Raw genomic sequence first — 25,126 nt, forward strand, 5'->3', positions numbered from 1 at the left:
TTTCGATCAGAGGTTCGAAGACGTCAAATTCATCCTTACTTTTTAATAAACTTAACTAATGAAATAAACTATCAATTTATAAATTTTATATATTTATATTTATATATAGGTAATTTATATAATGTATTTTTTATATGTCTATTACGGAAAATTTGTGATAAATCCCTAATAGTAAACATGAATTCCTCTTCAGTCCCCAAGTCAGTAATTCTTTGTTCTAAATCCCTGACATAAGCCTGTTGTTTGTTACAACTCCCTATTTGGGTCAGTTTACAAAAATGCCCCTAAAATGATTTAAACGCCCAACACTATCCCTCACTTTAATTTTCAAATTAAAAAAAAAAACCAGAACAAGGACGATCGATAGTTTCCCTCCCTCACCCAACCGATTCTTCTCGCAGGAAAGCAGTGATCTTTTGCGACAAGGTTTGGAGCTCAAAAAATGGCACCGTTGACTAGACGAAGCAGACATTCAAAAGATAAGTCAGTTGAAGGAGCTTGTAGAGTCCGGAAGGAAAAGAAATCTAGCACTGTGAGGAAGTCGAAGAAATCAAAAATAGGTGAACCCTGTTTTAAATTTTTTAAATCGGCCGCTATATATAATTCGTCTCGAGTAACTGAGAAAATTGTTCGTTTAGAGGAATAATTTTGGTCTTCATTGTATGAATCTTTAATATTTCTGTGTTTCCATTATTTTGAGGGTTTTGTGGCTCAAATGTCTTGCTACCGTTCTTGTTTGCATATATTTGTTGAAACATTTACATCATTATTCATAATTTTCGTATTTAATTTTGACAGTTCCTCAGTTTAAATTATTTATCCCCAATTTTTAGGGTTTTGCTTTTGAAATTGTTTTTGAAGTATATCTTGGTAAATGAATGTTATATTGTTATGTTGTTGTGAAGTTTTTGATTTATTGAATATATATTCAATGATCTTATATTGTTGAAGACAATTGATAAATTTCTGTATAGAAGTACCCAATTGTTTCCAAATTTGAAGTTTTTGTTCTTTTCCATGCAATATTCCATTCTGTTATTTTATAATGAAATTTTTTAATGATTTTTAAATATTAAAAATGGCTGATGAAGAGGAAATATGTGATGATTTTGAATCGATCAAAAGTGGCAAGGTTATATTTACTCGATGTTCCCCCGCCTATTGTAAAAAAATAATGGAGGAGTTGAAGGTGGTCATAGGGAATGAACAAATGAGCAGAATAAAAGAAACTTCATTCGGTAAATGGATAGACATGCCTGTTCTACCTGTGAGTAGTGGCAGGGTAGACTATCTGTTTAAAAGATTTGATAGTCCTTCATGCTCGTTCGTTGTTGGAGGTGATATTTCCATTCCTTTCACATCAAGAGACTTCTCAATTGTGCTTGGTTTGCATCAGAGAGGTCAACAAGTTGATCTGGACCTCAAGCTTGAATCAAGCTTCCTGTCTCGGCACTTCGGAGGGAAAATAAGCAACACTCACAAGATCGTTATAAAAAAGAATCTTGTTTCACTTGCGAGTAGTAATGTCGAAGCTGACATTGAATGTTCATTTTGTTCATATTTAATTCTGTAATATTCTCGACTGGTAATTACATTACTCCTGCTTTTATCTTTCCCTATATTGCTGAACTGAGTACTTTTTTTGAGTTTGGATGGGGAGATGCTGCGTATCGGTTTTTATATCGAGAATTAGACAATCAAGCGAGTAAACTGTATTTGGATGGTTGCACGGCTGAATTGATGGTGAGTATATAATTATCTGAGTTATTGTGCTATTAATTTGTTGAATTTGTTTACTTATATGATTTTTTGTTTAGGCTTGGTTCTATGAAAGAGTGTTGTCATTAGCTGTGCCGCGTGGTGTTCATATCTGCCCCCGCCTGTTTCGTTTCAGAAAAAGCAAGATCCAGTTGGATGCTGTGAAAGCTGAAGTGGCTTTTGATGCCATATCGTCAACCAAGGTATTTTCTATTTTACTAATCATATTTCGAATGCTGGAGCTTTGCATTATATATATTTGTTTTTGGATCAGGTTTTGTCGATTCATCCCTTTCCTGATGAGGAAATGTTGTTGGAGAACAAGGTAATATGAGTAGCATCCTTTATTTCATGTTTTAGAAAAAAGAAATATTTTTCATTATTTTATTTGTTGTTGTAGTTGTTGCTGCCGGTTTCAAAGAAATAAGAAGGCAGGAGAAATAACTGTGAACTAGAAAAAACTGTGAATAAACAAATTGCTGAGATTAAAATGTTGAAAAGAATTTGTGCGCAGTTGAAACGTGAGAGAGTTGGCGCTAAGAGAAAGCTGGTTGATTTGAAAGAAAATATGGTTTTGGAGAAAGAATTTGCTCGAAATCGCAAAGGCAAGGACATTGTAGTTGATAATGATCTGAGTGTTGATGACGCTGCTGATGGAATGAATGAAACGGATGAGGAAGAGGAGTTGATTGTGAGTCATGACCTAGGGGGTAATTTATATGATTTTGTTGATGTGCCTGTCAAGAATTGTGTTGATTACTCGGTGAAGGGAAAAAGTGTTGTTGGTGAATTGGATAAGACCAATGTTCCAGATATTGGTGAATTGAAGATAGGTGAAGATGCATGTGACTATGGATTGGGTGTTGGAAATGGAAAAAGTGTTGTTGGTGCTGAGCCCGAGGGTGAAAAAAATGCAGAAAGTGGTCCATTGGGAACGAAAAGTACCAAAGCCGATGGACATAATTCTTGTACTGAGGATTTGATTGAGATTGATCATGTTGGATAATCTTGTATCAAAATTCGTTAAGGAAAATAATGTTTCTGAGGTTGATATTTCAAAAACTGCGTTAACCAATGTGTTGAAAAGGGATACTGGTGACTATACCTCTGAAAAAAGTGGTGGGGTCGACGAGAGTGATGATAATTCGAAGAAGGTTGCGAAAAACACTAATTTCCCATCTTTCATCGTTGATAATGCCCGAACGAGGGGTGATCGGGTGAAGAAAAGAAAGTCATCATTCTTTGTGACTCCACTCAGTACCACACCAAAGAGGAAGGGCAGGAAAAAGGTTTGACTTTGCTTGAAACCAACTTTAACCTTGGTTAATTGATTTTGAGGTCCTATATTTTACTTCGTGTTACTGATGTTGACCATGTTTGTGTATTCTGTCGTAGGGAGGAAAAATAATTGATGTTGAGTTTGAACAAAATAATGATTTGAGTAACCAGTGGACTAGTCAGTATCAAGGTAGAACAGATTTTTGTGGACATGAAGAAGCCACTGCCGAAGAGAAAAAGTTGTTGACGGATTATCTTTCTAGGGATGACATCACGTATGAATTTTCTCACTGAAAGCTCTCTCTATTTGTTTATCACTTTTTTTATAATCATTTTTAATACAATAGAATTCATTTATTTTTGTAGTGTCGATGTTTGGCAAGAAATTGTCCATATGTCAGGGTTCGTGTTCTGTGGTTTCTTGTTTGGTAAGCTTGTTAGCAATGAAATTATCAATGTTCAAATGCGCATGATGGAAAAATACAGTGTGGATAAAGAAAATGAAATATTTTGCATGGACACTTTGGTGCAGGTTAGTAGACATATAAAAGCGACATCGATGAGTTAGTATACATTTGAGTTCGTTTATGGTTTTTAATGTTATTTTGTTTTGTCTAACATAGAGAGAAGTGTTTAATCTCCTCGGAAGAGTGGGGAAAAAAATGAAGGTCCAAAACAATGACTACGACTCTTTTTTTGCGGAACTCTCAGCTGCCTCTAAGTTTTGTTTGCAGAAAATTAACGGAGATACGTTCAAGAGATGCAAATACCTCATTTTCCCAATTAATAGCAGAGTGCATTGGTTTCTGCTAGTATTTCACGCAAAAGGACTATCATTTACTCTAATATGATGTTTTCTCATCTTTAAGGACTATCATTTATTCTAATTCCACTCATCTTTAAGAACAAGTCAGTGAAATATCGAGCACAACTAGTACGCATGGATGTGATAAATATTATTCAATCGAGAACAATGTGTTCCAATTGTAGGACAAACATTGTGGGCCATGAGGATTACACTTTCCTAGTGAAAGTGTCTTTGGATCAAAATGTCATGAATTAGGAACAATCTTAGAATTATGAAGAATAATCTTTTCGATATGAGGAACAATAAGGCATGCCCATGTTAACATGCACCAAAATCATATAATACACTGCATGACACAAGTGGAGAGGAGTGTTCAATCCTTAGAGATTGGTGGAACCATCACCCAAGTGTTTGTCTAGTAATGTATTGTGCTCTACATTGTCTAAGGTGTAGGAGAGAGACATTGATCATGACCCAATGAGAGCACCATTTGTGGATGTCCATTGCCACCCAATGTATATAATATGGGTATATTGTCCAAAAATCCAAATTCATAACTTGTTTAATATGATGTTTTCTCGTCTTTAAGGACTATCATTTACTCTAATTCCACTCATCTTTAAGAACAAGTCAGTGAGAGATCGAGCACAACCAGTACGCATGGATGGAATAAATATTATTCAATCGAGAACAATGTATTCCAATTGTAGGACAAACATTGTGGGTCATGAGGATTACACTTTCCTAGTGAAAGTGTCTTTGGATCAAAATGTCATGTATTAGGAACGATCTTAGAATTATGAAGAATAATCTTTTCGATATGAGGAACAATAAGGCATGTCCATGTTAACATGCACCAAAATCATATAATACACTGCATGACACAAGTGGAGAGGAGTGTTCAATCCTTAGAGATTGGTGGAACCATCACCCAAGTGTTTGTCTAGTAATGTATTGTGCTCTACATTGTCTAAGGTGTAGGAGAGAGATATTGATCATGACCCAATAAGAGCACCATTTGTGGATGTCCATTGCCACCCAATGTATATAATATGGGTATATTGTCCGAAATCCAAACTCATAACTTGTTTAATATGATGTTTTCTCGTCTTTAAGCACTATCATTTACTCTAATTCCACTCATCTTTAAGAACAAGTCAGTGAGATATCGAGCACAACTAGTACGCATGAATGAGATAAATATTATCTGTTTGATTTACGGAACAAGATGACATGTCACATGTATTATAATTACTCTTTTGACCCTCACAATAAAACAAAAATAATAAAAATAAACTTTGACTCCCACCTACCCCTCATTATTAAGCTCTGTCGGTACACTTTATCCATTCACTTCTTCTTTCTCGTTTGGTTAGGGATTTGATTTTCAAAATAAAATTTCATTCTTCAAGATCGAGTACAATGGAAATGAAGATTGCACCACAATGTTTATGTGGTTTCGGAGAAATGATTTTACGAAGAGCCGGACCACGTTCGACTCGCCCGGAAGAGTTGTATTATATTTGTCCTCGTGAGCTGCAACATAAAAATTGATTTTTTTGGTACGATGATTATCACGGTGAATCTCTCCAAAATCATCAAATTTCAAACCAAACTCAAGTAAAAAAGGTAGAGAGAGCTGCGCATGTTCAATGAATCAACAATCTGCATCATCGTCCATCCATGATTCAACAGAACAGTTCAATTACAAGAAGAAGGAGAATTCGTCCTCTGATGTGCTAGACAACCAGTTTACTAGAACACCAGGGCCCGACCATATCGTAGAAATATGTTGTTGTTTTGGTTGCACATGTTTTGTTCTTGTACTAATTTTACTTCTAGCTCTGTTTATTATAATAATCAGACAATAAGTTCCAAATTTATTCAGTTTTATTCCAAATTAAATACAAGTTGTACGATATACATAGCAATTAGTACCTGCCATTTGAAAATTTAAAGCAATGACTTACTTGATTAGTTAACTGAGAAGACATCGTTGATTGAAACAGTAATGACAAAGATCATTTATCAAATTCGAACTTTACATATTTGTTTACCACAAACAGAGTTGGTTTCAGAATAACTTAAGACAACACAATACACTTAACTACACTATGACCCCAGATCAAGTTAAAATGTGACAGCAGATGGTTCCACAAAAGCCTCAAACCAAGCGCAATCCAGCAATGCTTCCACTCGAACGTGTGTGCCTTTTCGAGGGCAATTTCATGCTCGAACCAGCTTCCAGTAATCGCTTGCCCCTGCATATTTTTTAACATTCAAGATTAATTTCTGAATAATTTATGTTAAAAAGTTATGCTAATAACAAATAATTGAAACATCATATTTTTAAACAATTACAGCTACTTTATCGGTTTCTTGCAACTGCGTCTATTGTGTCCTCTTGCATGACAACGACCACATGTTGAGACACGTTTATTAACTTGCGATGGTATTCTCTTCGTCTTTCTGCGACCAGGCTGACTATGCACGGAAGGAGCTTGGATTATATCGGATTCAGCAACACATGACTCACTGATGTCAAAGGTTGGGATAAGATTAATATGTCCTTTGTACGCAGCGCGATACGCTTCGATCTTGAAATAATTGTCACAAAAATCATACACAGACATAGATTTTGCCTCAATGGCAGAAATGGCTTGCTTGCACGGAATCTTATTGATCTGCCAAACTCTACATGAACAAGTCATATCCACTAAATCCACGGAAAATGAATTTTCACCATCAACAACCTCAAACTTCCAATCACACGAACGCTGAACTCTTAATGTTTGGGATTCCATATATGCGCTTACAACAGACTTTTCTTTTCTTGGACTTAATTCCTTGGTCATGCGTAGAGTTGATTCACGTCGTCGGTGCATCATTTTCATTATCTGCACGCGTATGTGATCAACCATAGCAACAATAGGCAGATGACGAGCTGGCCTAACCCAACTATTTCAACACTCGGCTATATTGTTATTTATAACACCCCATCTATTGCCAACAAACAATGCATTGGCCCAACTCTGTGGATCAGAATTTACAATAAACCCTCTGGCAAGTGGCATTGACTATAATATATTGTTTATATGTTGCTCATACTCTTGAAAAGATGGAGCATACGCAGCTTTCTTGAATCCCGAAGACCAATGCTTTTTGTTATGTGTGGTATAACTTCTCAACACCTATAAAGATTAATAAAAATTTAGATCGAGCTTAAAATGATCAGATAATATGAAAAAATTAAAGTAAAATTGCTCAAGGATTCGTAATTTGGAATTTACCTGCTTAACGAAATTATCCACTAAATATCTCAAACAATAAGTATGGTGACTCCCAACAAATACTTGATTCACTGCCTTGATGATACTGGGATGTCTGTCCGAGAAAAATGTGAACTCGTCGAATGGAATACATTGATATTAAAGGAGCACACGACTCAAATGATAACAAAACCAATCCCAGTTCGCATCATTCTCCGCATCTACTACGGCATAAGCAATTGTGAAAAGATCATCGTTCGCATCTTTCGACACAACAACTAAGATTGTAGTAGCCCGTACCCAAAATCAGTGATTAAGTGTTAATCAATTCATTAATCCTACTAGTTAAGAGTAAACGTGATTAAGGGAACTCTTAATGGGTTAACAGAGTCCAAAATTGGATTCAGAACACTTGAAAATGGTTTGAGGGTCGTCGGGTTCGGAGGCTCCGTTGGTGAGTTCGGACGGTCCGAAGTTAGGGTTCGGACGATCCGAAGAGTGGTTCGGACGCTCCGAACGTGCTGCCGACAGTCGTCATGGATGACGTCATTATGCTGATGTAAGCAATGATGTAATATCGAGTTCGGATGATCCGATGTTTAGTTCGGACGATCCGAACGTGTTCGGAGGCTCCGAAGTCAGTTCGGAGGGCCCGAACTCCGTCTATAAATAGGGGGTGCCGAGCTCATTTTGAAGTGCACCAATCACCTCTTCTCTCTCGATTCCTTAGCCTTCTAACTCAGATCTATGGAATTCTAGGCGTCCCGTTGGAAATCCGGAAGTGGCATAGCAGTCCAGGCGTCGTAGCGGAGCTGTGGCCTAGTTTTGAGGCACTCGACAGCAAAGGGCTAACGACGGACGAAGGTATAGCTTTTGCTTCCTATAAATATTTAGGAGTATGCAATAGCTTAGTTAAGGCTTTTAGAGCACTATAATGATAGTAGTATCATTTGGCAGTGTAGAGCAGACTATAGGCATGGACCTCGAGTTGGTAGAGCTTGCACTGATTTGAGGTACGGAAGTACTGTTCGAGATATCCTGACTGATTATGCATGTATTATGTGACTGCATGGTTTATATGTCATTGATTTATGCTGCATTCATTTGCATACTGAGCTATCTCCTTCGAGATGTCTGTTAGTAGGGTTTTTCCCTATCCTGTTAGTGGTTGGACTTCCATCGATTTGGGTCCGGCATATCCACTGGTATTATGGTATGGGAGCCACCTCCTAAAGCGACAGCATAGCGTGCTACATACCAGGGCCCGGTCTGTCTCTGTTATCTGATTCTTGACCTCGAGTTTATAGGGAGTTCACTTTGCATGCATGTATACTCATACTCTCGTACTGAGCGTTTTATGCTCACATCTCGTACTCTGTATTTCTGGACACCCTATTCCATGGGACAGGTTTGCGATTGGACGAGGCGGGTGGATCCAAGAGGGGCTAGGCAGTTGTTGGTCAGCTGGAGCTTCGCCTAGGTTTTATTCTGTTGTTATTTGGATTAATACAACTATTCGATATGGTTGTATAATATTTGGGTATTCACAGATTCCTTGCCTTGGGATTGTATAATGTTTTTAATTTTCCGCAGTTTTATTCTGATATCTGTTTAATTAAGTTAATTGCATGCCTAAGTTCTGTTTAGTAGGTGATCCAGGTAAGGATCACTACATTTATGGTATCAGAGCATGCAAAGTATTCTTGGGATTCAGATTCTACATAAGATAACCGTTAGGTTAATTTTGTAGATGGCAAATCGTGACGACCAGAGTTCTCATGGCAGTATTGGTGGGCGTTGGGGTGATTCCGACTGGGAGCCTCGTCGGGAACGCCGCCATCGTCATCGAGATGAGGATCGTTTCAGTGTACGTCGATTCTTGCAGACAGGGCCTAAGCCCTTGTTTGGGGGTGAGTCTCCGGAGGATGCGGAGAACTGGTTAGACCGCATGGAGATGACTTTTCAGACTTTCCATTGCACCGAGGAGCAGAAGATGGAGACCCTGGGTTATCTTCTGGATGGACGTGCGCGCAGGTGGTGGAGGTTTACTTCTGCACCTTTTTTTGCAGCGAGAGGAGTGGCCACCTGGGCCGAGTTCCGCACAGCTTTTCAGAAGCTGTATTTTCCTCTTGCACTCCGTCAGTCGAAGGTGGGCGAGCTACTGAGTTTGCAACAGGGAGCCATGTCTATTGATGAGTATCAGCAGAAGTTCTTTGATCTGCTATCCTATTGCCCCGAGATTGCTGACAGCTCTGGGATGAAGTATAATTTGTTCCTTCAGGGCCTTAACCCTGAGATCCATGACCGTGTGGCTGTTGGCGACGACATATCCTACGAGGGTTTGGTGAGCCGTTGTCACCAGGCGGAGGACAGCATTTGGCGAAACATGTCTTTTTCTCAGTCGAGACCTGCTAGTTCTTTGGGTCCCTGTGCCCAATCTTTCAAGAAGTCTGGATCTACTTCTTCTTCCTCTGGATCTGCTGGTGTTGTCCGTTTTGGTAAGAAGGACAAGTGTGATCATTGTGGGAAGAACCATCCATCCAACAAATGCCGTAGAGCTTCTGGAGCTTGTTTCCGTTGGGGAGAGACTGGTCATATCCGGAGGGATTGTCCACTATCTGGGGGAGGCGGTTCTGGTTCTGGTTTAGGATCTGGTTCTCAGGCCACCGTTCAGCAGAGGTCGCAGGGACAGCCTGCTGCGAGTTCTCATTTGAGGCCACGAGCTTCTGGACAGGTGTTTGCCCTGAGACATGATCAGGCAGTGGAGGAGAATGAGAAAGTCATCGCAGGTACATTTCTGCTTTATGGTATACCTGCTTTTGTACTTATTGACACTGGTGCATCTCATTCCTTCATTTCTACACGTTTTGTTAAGAGGAATAAGTTACCATGCATTGCACTAGATGTAGTGATGTCTGTTTCTACTCCGACGGGCCAATCTGCTTTGGCTAAGCGTCTAGTGATGGGTTTCCCTTTAGAGTTTGAGGGTAACATTTTGATTGCAAATCTCATGGTCCTGGCGATGGAAGACTTTGATTGCATTCTGGGAATAGATATGTTGACTACCTATCGAGCTTCAGTGGACTGCTATCAGAGATTAGTACGCTTTCATCCGAAAGGGAGTGAGAGCTGGTTTTTCTATGGTGAGGGAGCGCGACCCCCGATGCCCTTGGTATCAGCTTTGAGAGCCTGTCGAGCTCTAGAGTCTGGCGGGGAAGGCTACCTTATCGATGCAGTTGATTTGTCCGCTGAGAGCATTGGGATAGAGAGTATTCCGATCGCGGATGAATTTACAGATGTATTTCCTGATAAGATTCCGGGTTTTCCTCCTGTTAGGGAAGTCGAGTTTGGCATAGAGCTGATGCCGGGTACTTCTCTTATTTCTCGAGCACCGTATCATCTGGCTCTGTCAGAGATGCGTGAGTTAAAGAATCAGCTATAGGATCTTTTGGACAAGGGATTCATTCATCCTAGTGTATCTCCTTGGGGAGCTCCTGTTCTTTTTGTAAAGAAGAAGGATGGGTCGATGCGGCTGTGCATTAACTATCGGCAGCTAAATCGAGTCACTGTGAAGAACAAGTATCCGTTGCCTCGTATTGATGACTTGTTTGATCAGCTGCAGGGAACTTCAGTTTACTCCAAGATTGACTTGAGATCTGGGTATCATCAGTTGAGAGTCCGAGATCAGGACGTAGCCAAGACTGCATTCCGTACTCGCTATGGGCATTACGAGTTTCTAGTGATGCCATTTGGTTTGACTAATGTGTCGGCTATATTCATGGACCTGATGAACCGTGTCTTTAGGGAGTATTTGGACAAGTTTGTCGTGGTCTTCATTGACGACATCTTGGTGTATTCGCGTAATATGGAAGATCATGTTTCTCACTTGCGGTTGGTACTGCAGACTCTTCGAGATGAGCAGTTATACGCCAAGCTGAGCAAGTGTGAGTTCTGGATGGATCGAGTGGTCTTTCTTGGCCATATCATATCCAGAGAGGGGATTTCTGTTGATCCAAGCAAGATTGAGGCGGTGCTTAATTGGTCGCGTCCGACAACGGTTGCTGAGATCCGTAGTTTTCTGGGTCTAGCAGGGTATTATCGTCGCTTCATTCTGAACTTCTCTCAGTTAGCTCGACCTCTGACGCAACTTACCCGCAAGGGTGTTGATTTCGAGTGGTCTTCCGAGTGTGAGGAGAACTTCTGTGAGCTTCGACGGTGGTTGACTTCTGCGCCGGTGTTGGCATTACCGTCAGGATCTGGAGGGTATGTGGTGTACACTGATGTTTCTCTTCAGGGGTTAGGTTGTGTCCTGACTCAGAATGGGCATGTGATCGCATACGCTTCTAGACAGCTGAAGCTTCACGAGGACAACTACCCAGTCCATGATTTGGAGTTAGCAGCCATTGTGTTCGCTTTGAAGATCTGGCATCATTATCTGTATGGCGAGAAATTTGAGATCTTCACCAACCATAAGAGTCTCAAGTATTTGTTCACTCAGGCGGAGTTGAACATGAGGCAGAGACGTTGGATGGACTTGCTTAAGGACTATGATTGCGAGATTAAGTACCATCCGGGAGCTGCTAATCTCACCGCTGATGCATTGAGTCGCAAGATGCGACTATCCGCACTTCAGAATTGTTCGATGTCTAGTGCGATCAGTGACTTTTGTACTTCGGGATATACCTTCAAGCATAAGAAAGGTATGCAGAGTATCCAGATGTTTGCGATATTATCTGAGCCAGCTTTGTATTCGCGGATTCGAGATGCTCAGATGTCTGATTCAAAGACCCAGCATTTAGCTCGTATAGCTAACGAGGGTAGCTCGTCTGGATTTCATTATCAGTCAGATGGCTTTTTGTGTTTGTCTGGTAGACTTGTGATTCCGCAGGATGTAGAGTTTCGAGAGGAGATTTTGTCTCAGGCGCATCGCACTAAGTTGAGTATTCATCTTGGGAGCATCAAGATGTACAAGGATCCACGTGCTCGTTTCTGGTGGAAGGGAATGAAACGCAGTGTTTATAAGTTTGTTTCGAGATGTTTGGTGTGTCAACAGGTCAAGGCAGAGCACCGACGACCTGGAGGATTGCTTCACAGTCTGCCTATTCCTGAATGAAAATGGGAGTTTATCACAATGGACTTTGTGACCCATTTGCCGGTATCCTCGAGGAACTGTGATGCTATCTGGGTTATGGTGGACCAACTCACCAAGTCAGCGCATTTCATTGCCTATAGCCGGGAGTACAATGTGGATCATATGGCTCGGTTGTACATTCAGGAGATCGTTCGACTTCATGGAGTGCCTGTGAGCATTGTCAGCGATCGAGACCCCAGGTTTACTTCTAGATTCTGGGGGAGTGTTCAGCGTGCGATGGGTACTACTCTCAGTTTGAGTACTGCCTATCATCCGGAGACTGATGGTCAGTCAGAGCGCACTATCCATACTTTGGAGGAAATGCTTAGAGCGTGCGTCATGGATTTTGGTTCAGCCTGGCAGGATCATTTGCCATTGATCGAGTTCGCGTACAAAAACAGCTATCATACTAGCATTGGGATGGCACCTTTTGAGGCATTGTACGGGCGACGTTGTCGTACTCCACTCTTCTGGGAAGAAGTGGGGGAGAGACAGGCTGAGGGACCGGAGTTTATCCAACAGGCGATAGACATTGTTGATCAGATCAAGAAATGGATTAAGACTGCACAGGATCGTCAGGCCAGCTATGCAAACACCAAGCATAGACCTTTGCAGTTCGATGTCGGAGAGAAAGTGTTTCTGAGAGTGTCACCTTTTCGCAAAATTCTCAGATTTGGCCTTAAGGGCAAGTTGTCTCCCAGGTTTATCGGTCCGTTTGAGATCTTGGAATGCTTTGGCGATTTGGCTTATCGACTAGCTTTGCCACCGCATCTTTCCAGTATTCACGATGTGTTCCACGTATCTCTGTTGCGACGGTATGTGGCGGATGAGTCTCATATTCTGCAGCGGTCTGAGGTTCAGGTGAGAAAGGATTTGACCTATGTTGAGAAACCTATTCGTATCTTAGATTATAAGGATAAGGTTTTTCGGATCAAAGTCATTCCTCTGATTTTAGTTCAGTGGCAGCGCCGAGGCACTGAGAAAGCTACTTGGGAGCTTGAGGACAGGATGCGTGAAGACCATCCTGAGTTGTTTTAATTTCGGTTTGAGTTGTATTCAGTTGAAAACTATGTAAGCGTTTGACTAGAATAAAGAATGTTTCTGATTTCTGTTTTACATTTAGTACTTAAGATCTGTTTTCGAGGACGAAACATCTTAAGTGGGGGAGAATGTAGTAGCCCGTACCCGAAATCAGTGATTAAGTGTTAATCAATTCATTAATCCTATTAGTTAAGAGTAAACGTGATTAAGGGAACTCTTAATGGGTTAACGGAGTCCGGAATTGGATTCAAAACACTTGAAAATGGTTTGAGGGTCGTCGGGTTCGGAGGCTCCGTTGGTGAGTTTGGACGGTCCGAAGTCAGGGTTCGAACGATCCGAAGATTGGTTCGGATGCTCCGAGCGTGCTGCCGACAGTCGTCATGGATGACATCATTATGCTGACATAAGCAATGACGTAATATCGAGTTCGGATGATCCGAAGTCCAGTTCGGACAATCCGAACGTATTCGGATGCTCCGAAGTCAGTTCAGAGGGCCCGAACTTCGTCTATAAATAGGGGGTTCCGAGCTCATTTTGAAGTGCACCAATCACCTCTTCTCTCTCGATTTCTTAGCCTTCTAACTCAGATCTAGGGAATTCTAGGCGCCCCGTTGGGAATCCGAAAGTGGCATAGCAGTCCAGGCATCGTAGCGGAGCTGTGGCCTAGTTTTGAGGCACTCGACAGCAAAGGGCTAACGATGGACGAAGGTATAGCTTTTGCTTCCTATAAATATTTAGGAGTATGCAATAGCTTAGTTAAGGCTTTTAGAGCATTATAATGATATTAGTATCATTTGGCAGTGTAAAGCAGACTATAGGCGTGGACCTAGAGTTGGTAGAGCTTGCACTGATTTGAGGTACGGAAGTACTGTTCGAGATATCCTGACTGAGTATGCATGTATTATGTGACTGCATGGTTTATATGTCATTGATTTATGCTGCATTCATTTGCATACTGAGCTATCTCCTTCGAGATATCTGTTAGTAGGGTTTTTCCCTATCCTGTTAGTGGTTGGACTTCCATCGATTTGGGTCCGGCATATCCACTGGTATTATGGTATGGGAGCCACCTCCTGAAGCGACGGCACAGCGTGCTACATACCAGGGCCCGGTCTGTCTCTGTTATCTGATTCTTGACCTCGAGTTTATAGGGAGTTCACTTTGCATGCATGTATACTCATACTCTCGTACTGAGCGTTTTATGCTCATGTCTCGTACTCTGTATTTCCGGACACCCTATTCTATGGGGCAGGTTTGCGATTGGACGAGGCGGGTGGATCCAAGAGGGGCTAGGCAGTTGTTGGTCAGCTGGAGCTTCGCCTAGGTTTTATTCTGTTGTTATTTGGATTAATACAGCTGTTCGATATGGTTGTATAATATTTGGATATTTACAGATTCCTTGCCTTGGGATTGTATAATGTTTTTAGTTTTCCGCAGTTTTATTCTGATATCCATTTAATTAAGTTAATTGCATGCCTAAGTTCTGTTTAGTAAGTGATCCAGGTAAGGGTCACTACAAAGATGCATCCTTTATACTTATTCTTTATATGAGTATCATCCAAAAATATCAATGGCCTACAACCACTAACAAAACCGACGACACATGCATGAAAACAAATGAACAACCGTCTGAATTTTTTAGTCAAAGGTTCAATCTCACACTCTACAACACTACCAGGATTAGTCTTTTTAACAGCATCACAATACCATCTTAATCTATCATAGCATCCTTCATCTGTGCCATGAATATCATGCATCGCAAACCCTTTACCCTTCCATACTTTGCGGTATTCTAACTCTACCCCAAAATCTCTTTGCAAGTCCATCTACATTGTACACGGACGATAAGAGGGCTCTCCTCTCAATTTTTCTTTCACAACATTCGCTATCCAATAGGCATCGGCTCTAGGATGCCCTCTGCTACGTAGATTATTCTCACCACAATTATGTTGCAGTTTACATTTTTTAATGGCAAAAAGATTGTCTCTTTTATGTTTCGAAGTATAAATTCTCCAACTGCAGCTCTTTTCACTACAAATCACAATAACCTTCTCGCTATCATTTTTTACATACATAAATAAACGTCTTGTGGCAACAGAAAAGTTTTTCAAATAATTCCTAAATTCACCAGCACCCTTGAATGTTTGTCCTACACCATGAATACAATTAATCGAGACATCTATAGTATTGGAGCAAGGGGGCTGTTCAACCTCGTTGTCACTCTTCGACTGCATGTCTTCCTCATCAACCCTTACCAGTTTAATATACAATTAATAAGATAAAAAAGAACAATAACCACAAAAACAAATTTTAAATTTTAAAAAATTAATCTTGGTTTCGAACAGCTAATTGATAATTTATACAAAGCAATCTACAATATTTAACCTTAAAATTTTATATTAAACATGTTACTAAACATATCAAAATAGGAGAATGAAAATACATCTAATAATAAGTAAATGTATTTTACCTCCCATCATTCAAATTGTTGAAGTGTTTATTTCTTTTCTCTGCCCTCAATTCAATCGTCGTAAGCTTTACACACATATGAAGATGAATCATATTAAGGACATCATCATCATTCAAAGACACAAACATCTTATGCAGTGGAGCTACGTATTGAAGCATAGTGGATTTCGGAGATATTTCTGCACAATTTTTGCTCAGACTAGCAAAAACATCCATCAAGCTACAACCACTGAAGATTGAGATGACAAACAGCTGCTTCTTGAATTTACAGCAACCCAAAAACGAAAGATTGCAAGGACCACTTCCAGATTCCATCCTCAAACTACAAAAAGGGAATGCTCTTCAAAACAATAAATCGAAGCAATACTATATTTTTTCATCATATATTACACACAAACAGTACAAAATAACAAATTCAGAATACTAGATTTTAATTCAAATAATTTAATCACTGTATAAATGTAATAGTGCAAAACTAAACCCCAAAATTAAGAATTAAAACATTATAATCGAAATTAATACGAAATATAAGCTAATATATCACAAATGCTCATGAAATGAACTGCATTCCCAGCAACAGACGTAAAAATTGATATTGGTAAGCTAATCTGTAAAACTTCATTCTCAAACTACAAAAGGGGAATGCTCTTCAATACAGTAAATCAAAGCAATAATATATTCTTTCATCATATATTACACATAAACAGTACAAAATAACGCATTCAATTCAGAATACTAGATTTTAATTCTAATAATTTAAATCACAGTATAAATGTAAGATTATAGAACTAAACCCCCAAAATTAAGAATTAAAACATTATAATCGAGAACAATACGAAATATAAGCTAATCTATCACAAATGCTCATGAAATGAACTGCATTCCCAGCAACAGACGTGAAAATTGATATTAGTAAGCTAATATGTAAAACTAACGCGATGCCCAAAAATTCAACACCACCTCTATAATCATAAAAAAGCTCAAACAATTCCATCAATTCAACATTTTAAATTTGTAAGACATACATCAAGCTGTGACAACAATTTATTCGCTCAAAATTTAAAATATTTCTAATCTAAAAACTAACTTGCAAATATGTGAAAATTTTCGTTTGAGCACAAAGATGGTAAAATCCCTCAACCCACGTCAATGTAGATCTTCAACATTAACCGAGTAAACATAGATCTTCAACATTAACCGAGTAAACGTTTAAGATTGAGAGAGAAAGGTTCGGGAGAAGAGAATCAAGAAGAAGAACAGAGGGAAAATAACGATTACAATGGAGCCATCATGTTTTCTATTTTTTTTTTTGTAAATCATTTTATTTAGGGACATTTTGGTAAATTGGCCACAATAGGGAGTTCAAACAAAGATCAGGCTTTTGTCAAGGATTGGAAACAAATAATTTCTGAAACAGGGACTGAGCAGAAATTCAAGTTTGCTATTAGGGATTTATCACAAATTCCCCCGTATTACTTAATTTTAAATTTTTTTTATTGTATGTATTTTATCATGGATATGTTTTTAGGGATGTCAAATCAGATGGGTCGGATACGTTTGGGTTGGGTTGACGAAAATAATTTTTAAAAATTTCTCAACCTAAACCCGAATAACCCGAAAATAGCTAACCCGGGCCCGATCTCAACTAACCCGACTAACCTGATCAACCTGAACCAACCCGATTTTTTTTTTATTTTTTTAAAAAAATAATTAAATAAAAATTTAAAACACACAATTATAATAGTAATATTTAATTTAATCATATAATATCAAAACCTAAGCTTATAAATAGTTTAAATTTGAAAGTCTAGTTGTAGAAAATGTAAAGTATACTTACTGCAAAAAATAAAAATTGTAAAAAATAAACATTAAATGACGAAATTTATTACATTAATACACTAAAATTTTTTCAAACATACAATTTATAAAAATGTAGCAAATTTTTCTTACTTTTTATATAAAAATAATAATAATAAAAATATTCGGATCAGTTCGGGTCAACCCAAGTTGACCCGAACCCAATCAGAACACAATTAATTTTTTTGGGTTAGCTTTCAGGTCAACCTGATTCGACCAAACCCAAAAACCCCCAACCCTAACCCGATATTTTTCGGTCGATTCGTGTCGGGTTGACGGCTTGTGTTGATTTTTGACACTCCTGTCTATTTTAATATTCATTAATTCTATTTATTTAAAATAGATTATATGTTTCAAACGGCGCCGAAAGAACGTGTATATCACGTACTTTAAATTCTTCTCTAAATTTAAATTAAATTTTATTTTAGAGTTTTGTCTTTCCTAGACATGTTTTTAAATTGATCTTATCATGTATATCTTACTTGATCAACATTGAATATCTTATCTCTTATTTAAAGATATGAGCTTATAAAATTTGTTGATATAATATTTTATCCTAACAAATTTGTGTTTGAATTTTGGGTAGGATTTCTAAAAAGATTGAAGATCTATTTAAGAAAAACATCCTACACAAATAGAGAGACGACCAGGAGGGTGCAGAAACGTAAAGCTAATTACTGCAGAGATTCACAAGTTGAAGCTTGAAGATCTGAAGAATTTTTGAAGTACTCCTTGTCGTTACACAGTGTTGCCGAGTTGTATTGGAAACACTGAAGAACACGCGCATGAAGTGTTGTTTGAAAGTGGTTCCTTGGTTTTTTGTTTTTCGGCACATGTGTTTAGAACTTCTTATTGGTTTTTTCATTCTACTTCTTACTAGTTTTTAGGAAGTTATTTATTTTCTCACCTAGTTGAGAAAAGTAGATTTTCATATTCAATTACTAGGTGGTTTTTGTGTAAACTGGTTTGTTTGTTTGTTTTTTCTAGTGATTATTTTGCCCCGAGCCACCGCACAAGTATTGATTACTTGTGCATAAATTTCTGTGTTATTTATTTAAAGTTTAATTATTCCGTTGCGTATGTTTTCTTGAAGTGTTGACAACACTGTAAGACAACACTTACTCTGAAATTTATGTCCGATATTTCTGTAGTCCATATTGTCAAAACCACCCTTACAAGTGATATCAGAGTCATTCATTTGACGATACTAAGTGTGATTTTGGTTTTTGTGTTTTGACATGATGGATTTATCACTTGTTGTATTGACGCAGGATGTCGGTGAGGATGAGTTCTCTCTTGAAAATGTGCATAAAATGTATGAAAAGTTGTTTGAAGATTGGGTGATAAGGAACAAATCGAATTCTATTCTATCAAAAGAAAACAGTGATTTGAAAGCATTAGTTGCTAGACTTGAAGTTGTTCTGAGCAAGAAGGATTTTGGAATTATGTAAGATCAAAGAAGAGCTTGGAAGAGCTAATGCAACTCTCGCAAAGTTTAATTCGAGCAAGACCAAGCTGGAATCAATATTTAATGAAGTCAAAATTGGAAAACTACGTGTATGCTAGATAAATATCCAGGTACCTGCAAGATTGAAATACCAATTTTTTTTTATTTTATTTGTTTGTAGATGAAGTCAACAGATTTGATAAGGATCCAGTTGTCTAAAAGATTTTCATACCAAAATTCTTTGGTTTTTATTTGTTTGTACTTCAAACATATTTTCCCACAAAAATCTTAATTTTAATAAGATGTGTTTTATTTATGGATCTATAATCTTTTGAATAGATTTATATATATATAATTTTATGAAGGAAAAAAATATAATACTAGAAATTTAATTTATACCATCAATAATATAGAATGAAATATATATTTTCAGCTGTTCAACTATTTCTACCCATCTCGTCCCCGATTTAGTTGTTTTTTTTTATTTTTCGTATCACTAAAACATGGTACCGAGTTTTAATTGTCGGGGACGAGTTGAGCAGCATTAGTTGGGCAGCTGAAAATTTTTATATATATATATATATATATATATATAAATTATATATTTTAATGATGAATTTGAATTTGGTGTGTAATAATATAATTTCTTTATTAATTATCGCATAAATCTATTATATCACTAATAGTTGAACTCTTTTTGATAAATATATTATTTCTTTGTAAGTTAAATCAACCCTGAATTAGAAATTATTTACGAGTGTATATTCAACATAAATGTATTATTGTTAATATTTTCATGAAAAAACGTCAGTTCGAATATTTCATTTTTGTCGCGACAATGGAAAAATTAAAATGACTCAAATAGTAATGTTTCACAATTGATTCATCTATTTACTAATAGTGAAATTTTCAGATTTATCCAGTATAAAAAAATAATTTGAGTATATAACAATATTTTTTTTACTTAATTTTATAAATATTGATATCTTCTATCAATATAATTCATATTTAGGACAGATATTTGACTAATTTCTGCTCATGAAGCCTGATAATGATACTTGACACATCTCTACTCATGAAGCCTGATAATGACAAATCAACTCATTTTTTAACTATATTTTTGTATAATACATTCTTTCACATTTATTCACTACTCGAGGGGGAACAAAGAGTTTATTAGTATAATAAATTTCCTCAAAATTATGTCTGAGACAAAGAAACAATTGCAAGCTGGAAAAAAAAGAAACGTCATTGGCTGGTTTAATGCTAGAAATCTGATAGAAGTACAAATATATTATTGAATATATTACTTAATCATGTTGGATGGTCTACTTCATTTGATATTCATTAATAGATGTATTTGCACATTTAATTTTCAATAAGAATGCACAGACAAATAGTATATTAAAATCAGATCGGAGTAATATTAATTTTTTAAAATAAAAAAAAAGTTGCATTAAGAAAGTTGTACAATTACAAAATAAAGTGGTTTTGTCGAGTTGTTGTGTACACACATTTGATTATATGAGATGAATTACTAATAACCAAACACTTAATGGTTGTACGGCGACAAAACTTTACAAGAATTAATTAGAATTCGAAAATCATTTAGTGAGAAAGTGATTGTACTTGGAGATGACGTCATACAATTTTTTATCGATTGTTCGAAAAGTACCAATCATGAAAAGATTAATATGAGTTTAATAAATCATACTATTTTGATTGAGATGCAAAGACGTATATTGAAAGACTATTCAACTGAAAAACTAGGTGAAAAGAATATTTTATTTCTTAAAATTTTCAAGTTTTTGAAAAGATTTTATTTAATATTTTTTGTCTTTCTTGGACATGAAGTAACAAGTTATTTATTTTCTTGAATAAGTTGATTTGAGATATTGATAAACTTATTATAATATTTATCATATCATATCTAATATATATCTTTTTTAATTGTCTAGATTTGATATGATCAAATCACAAGAATCCTATCCCTACAAGGAAACATGTTGAAGAAGGATTCTTGTGCTATTTAAGGTGATTGGCGTGACCGACCGAGAAAAAAGAGAGAGACTGTGAAATTTTTCGAAGAGCTTTACTTTGTGAGAAAAATTGAACATCTTCTAAAGTTCATATCGGTCAAGACTACTTGATGCATTAAAGAATACTTGAAGATCAAAGATCAAAGGGTTTCCGTTTCAACGAAGTCTTGGCATCAAGATTTTCTACTCCTTGCGTTCTTTTATTTATTCTATCGTGCATAGAATTTTTAGGAGTTATTTTTATGGTTTATTTTCTCACATGTTAGGAGAAAATTGATTTTTACAATAATCACTAGTTTCAGGGTTTTGTAAACTCTTTGAATTACTTTATAGTGAAGTTTTGCCCTGAGGCGCTGCAAGAGTATTTTATACTTTTGCTTAAATCATTTGAGTCTATTTATTTGGTTGCTTGATTATTTTATTCACGTTTAAATTATATTTCGCTGCAAATTACTCAAGGTGTTATTGTAGGTGTTGTCAACACCTTGTGACAACACCTCAAACTGTTTATGTGCAACCCTCATTCCCTTACAAGTGGCATCAGAGCCATATTCTTGATACACTAAGAACTGATCTTGGTTTGTTTATTTTATTACAGGGAATAAAATGGACTCATCGTCTGTTGCGAACTCGTTTTTGAAACTTCCGGTCCTTGATGGCACGAATTACGCACTATGGAAGACTAGAATGCGATATATTATCAAAGCGATGGATGTTCGTGCTTGGCAAAGTATTCTGATTGGTTGGACTCCTCCAAAGATGTTAGATCCAGAAGGAGAATATATTATCAAGCAAGAAGAAACTTGGACCGCCGAGGAAATACAAAGTTCAAGCTACAATGCTAAAGCACTCAATGCAATTTTTTCATCTGTGGATATGAGAATGTTTGGTCTCATAGGTGACTACACTGTTGCTAAGGATGCATGGGAAGCTCTTCAAGAACACTGTGAAGGAACTGATAGTGTGAGAAGAACAAGACTGAGATTACTAAACACAAAATTTGAGAATATCAGGATGGATGAGAATGAGACTATTGTTGATTATGATAAAAGACTTAGGGAGATAGCTACAGATAGCTACAGAAATTATGCAAAGTTTTTGATGATTCAAATCTCTGTGTTATGACAGGTACTAGGTCATCCGACAACTGCTATCAACTCGGAGAAGAGATGGATTGTAGACACACAAAAGTGAATGAGTTTGATCTATGGCATCAAAAATTGGGTCATGCAAATTTCAAGACATTAAAGAACCTAAGTAATTTAGATATTGTCAGAGGTATGCCTAACTTAAAATCTGATATTCCATTTGTGCGTGAAGCTTGTCAGAAAGGAAAGCAGACTAGGGTGTCACACGAGGTGTTGCCAACATCTGTGACAACATGTTGCCTACAACTTTTACATATGGACTTGATGGGTCCAATGGATGTTGAAAGCTTTGGTGGTATGAAATATTCTTTTGTTTGTGTGGATGATTTTTCACGATATACTTGGGTAAACTTTTGAGAGAAAAATGAGACACATTTGATGCCTTCAAGAAACTGCTCACTGAGATTTCGAACCTATACAATCTGAAGATAATCAGAATTCGCACTGATCATGGTAAGGAGTTCGAAAACTCTTCTTTTGCTAGTTTGTGTGATAAGAAAGGTATTTTTCATGAATTTTCTGCTCCTAAAACTCCACAACAGAATGAAATTGCTGAAAGGAAAAATAGGACTTTGCAAGAAATGGCAAGAGTGATGTTGAGTTCGAAAAATATTTCAAAATGTTTTTGGGCTGAAGCTTTGAATATTGCATGTCATATTTCAAATAGAGTGTATTTGAGGAATGATACTTGACCGCTTATTTCGGTATTAAAAATAATTACTGGCAAGCGTACCATGTCAAGTTATAGTAAGTGGACAAAGAGTCCAAGTATCGATCCCACAAGGACTGTTGTCAATTTTCAAGAATTAATTATTTTACTTAATCTAGACAAAATAATAAAACTTTTAACTAAAAAATTGCAATACAATCTTAATAATAATTTTATATCAATATTCTCAAATATCGCAAACAATAGATTATCTTCTCAAAATTCGCAACAATATATTTTTAGGCTAAAAATTCAAACTCGAAAATTTATTAAATACACCACATTGTATTAAAAAAAACAAACACATTGTGTTCCGAAATATCTAAATAATAAATCAGTTATATATTTAAATAATCTAAAATTTAAAATTTTTATTTAAAATAATTGTTAAGTTATAATATGTTGGTAGCTTAAAACCTTCTGTTAATGGGGAAAAAAGCCTCAACAAGTAAAATTAAGGAGATTTCGGTCAAATTATGTGAATAAATTGACAGAAAAACTAGCAAATAAATGTTTCAATATAGGATGTATTCAAGTTGAAATTTGAAAATTGAATGGTTCATTAACATATTAATTTAATTTAAGAGATTTTATATTTATTTTGTAAATGATATAAGGGCTAGATGAAATTTTCAATTTTTTACATAGGGCTACAAAACAAAAAAAACAAAAAAAAAAAAAGCAACACTATTTTTTTTTTAATTTAGGTGGGGCTGGAGCCCACCCTAGCCCATAGGGTGGCTCCGCCCCTGGTGTGAATGTTTATTCAACCTCGTCTAACAAATCACTCGATCCTAAAAAAAATTAATATTTATATTTGTATTTTAGGACATATATTAAGTTCCATCATAAATTAATGACAGAAATAATTATTGTTGTCATTAAGTTAACGACGACATTTAAAAAATTGTCGTTAGTTGCGGAAAAAAAAAATCGTTATATTATATTTATCACAGAGTTTTTATTTTCTGTTGTTGAACATAATTTTTATTGTGGTGTTTTTCGAATACTAAAATATCAATTTAATAAAAAAAATGACGATAATTTCTCAAGAAAATAATTATAAAAACACTAAAAATTTGTATAAGTAATATTTAAAAAGGGTAAATTTGAAATGTTGTTGAAACTTTAGAAGTATGACACTTTTTTTATTTATTTTTTAATGAAAGTGGTAATATGTTAAATATGTAAAAATGTTAAGGGGTAATTGTTTTTTTTTTACATTTATTTGAGGATATTTTTAATTGTGATAAAAATCAGGAGAGCTTAACGTAATTTACTCTCTTTTTTTTTTTCATACCAATCGGTACAACAATTACTTTCGGTTGATTAATATTTTTATATTTTCCAATTTTTATTCTATTTCATATGAAAAAATATTAAATTTTTTTTTGAATATATATATATAATGCATGTGCCACAAACATAAATGTGAAATGCGATGTTTTGTAATCACAACAAGCTTGTTGAACATAAATTCGACGTAGGATATAAGGTTAGCAAAAAAATGTTGGTTGTGCAATGACATAAAGATTTAAGAATTTGTAGTTTGTAGAACTTATCAGTGCGGTAGGATGACGTTTTTAAGTTGATAAATTTAGGTTGAAGGTAAATTGATGATAGGACCACTTGGAAAGATGTAAGAATTGTAAATTTTATGTCGCAATAAGAGTTCGTCAAATCCTTGATGATACAGATATCAATAAGCATCAGAGTGCGCAGCGAAAGTTGACCTGGACCAACTAATGTGGGGAGCAGAGTTAGAGAATTTTAGTGTTGATCTGGTCTAATGTATTCGAACCCAGTTAGTAAGTCTTGAATTTTGAGGACGAAATTCCATTTAAAGGGGGAAGGAATTGTGACGCCTAAAATCCAATCTACTAAATCACATGCATTAAATTTAATAAATATTAGGATTATTATTTTTAAGTTTAATTGATTTAAATTCTTTATGGGAATTATGTGTTAATAAAATATCTTATTATTTATTCAAATGATTTTATTGCACTAACTATTTAATTAATGTTTTTAATTGTTTAAATTTATTTGTCAAATGATTTTTATTTTGCAATTTATTTGTTTTAAAGATTTTAAAGGTTTAAGATTTTTCTTATTTAAATGATTTTGATCTTTAATTTTGTAGTTTATTCGTTTAAATGATTTTAGCTGTTT

At 36.3% G+C, this 25,126-nt stretch overlaps 1 protein-coding gene across 1 annotated transcript; it reads right to left on the minus strand.

Moving 5' to 3' along the window:
• Positions 1-6,008: 6,008 nt before the first annotated feature.
• LOC140878896 (uncharacterized) lies at positions 6,009-6,648 on the minus strand. Its single transcript, XM_073282521.1, has 2 exons — positions 6,212-6,648; positions 6,009-6,105 (listed from the first exon to the last, which is right to left on the minus strand). The coding sequence occupies exons 1-2, from the start codon at positions 6,646-6,648 to the stop codon at positions 6,009-6,011; spliced, it is 534 nt and encodes a 177-aa protein (XP_073138622.1).
• Between the last annotated feature and the right edge of the window lie 18,478 nt (positions 6,649-25,126).

Source organism: Henckelia pumila, chromosome 2, assembly GCF_033568475.1.
Source record: "Henckelia pumila isolate YLH828 chromosome 2, ASM3356847v2, whole genome shotgun sequence".
NCBI classification, from domain to species: Eukaryota; Viridiplantae; Streptophyta; class Magnoliopsida; order Lamiales; family Gesneriaceae; genus Henckelia; species Henckelia pumila.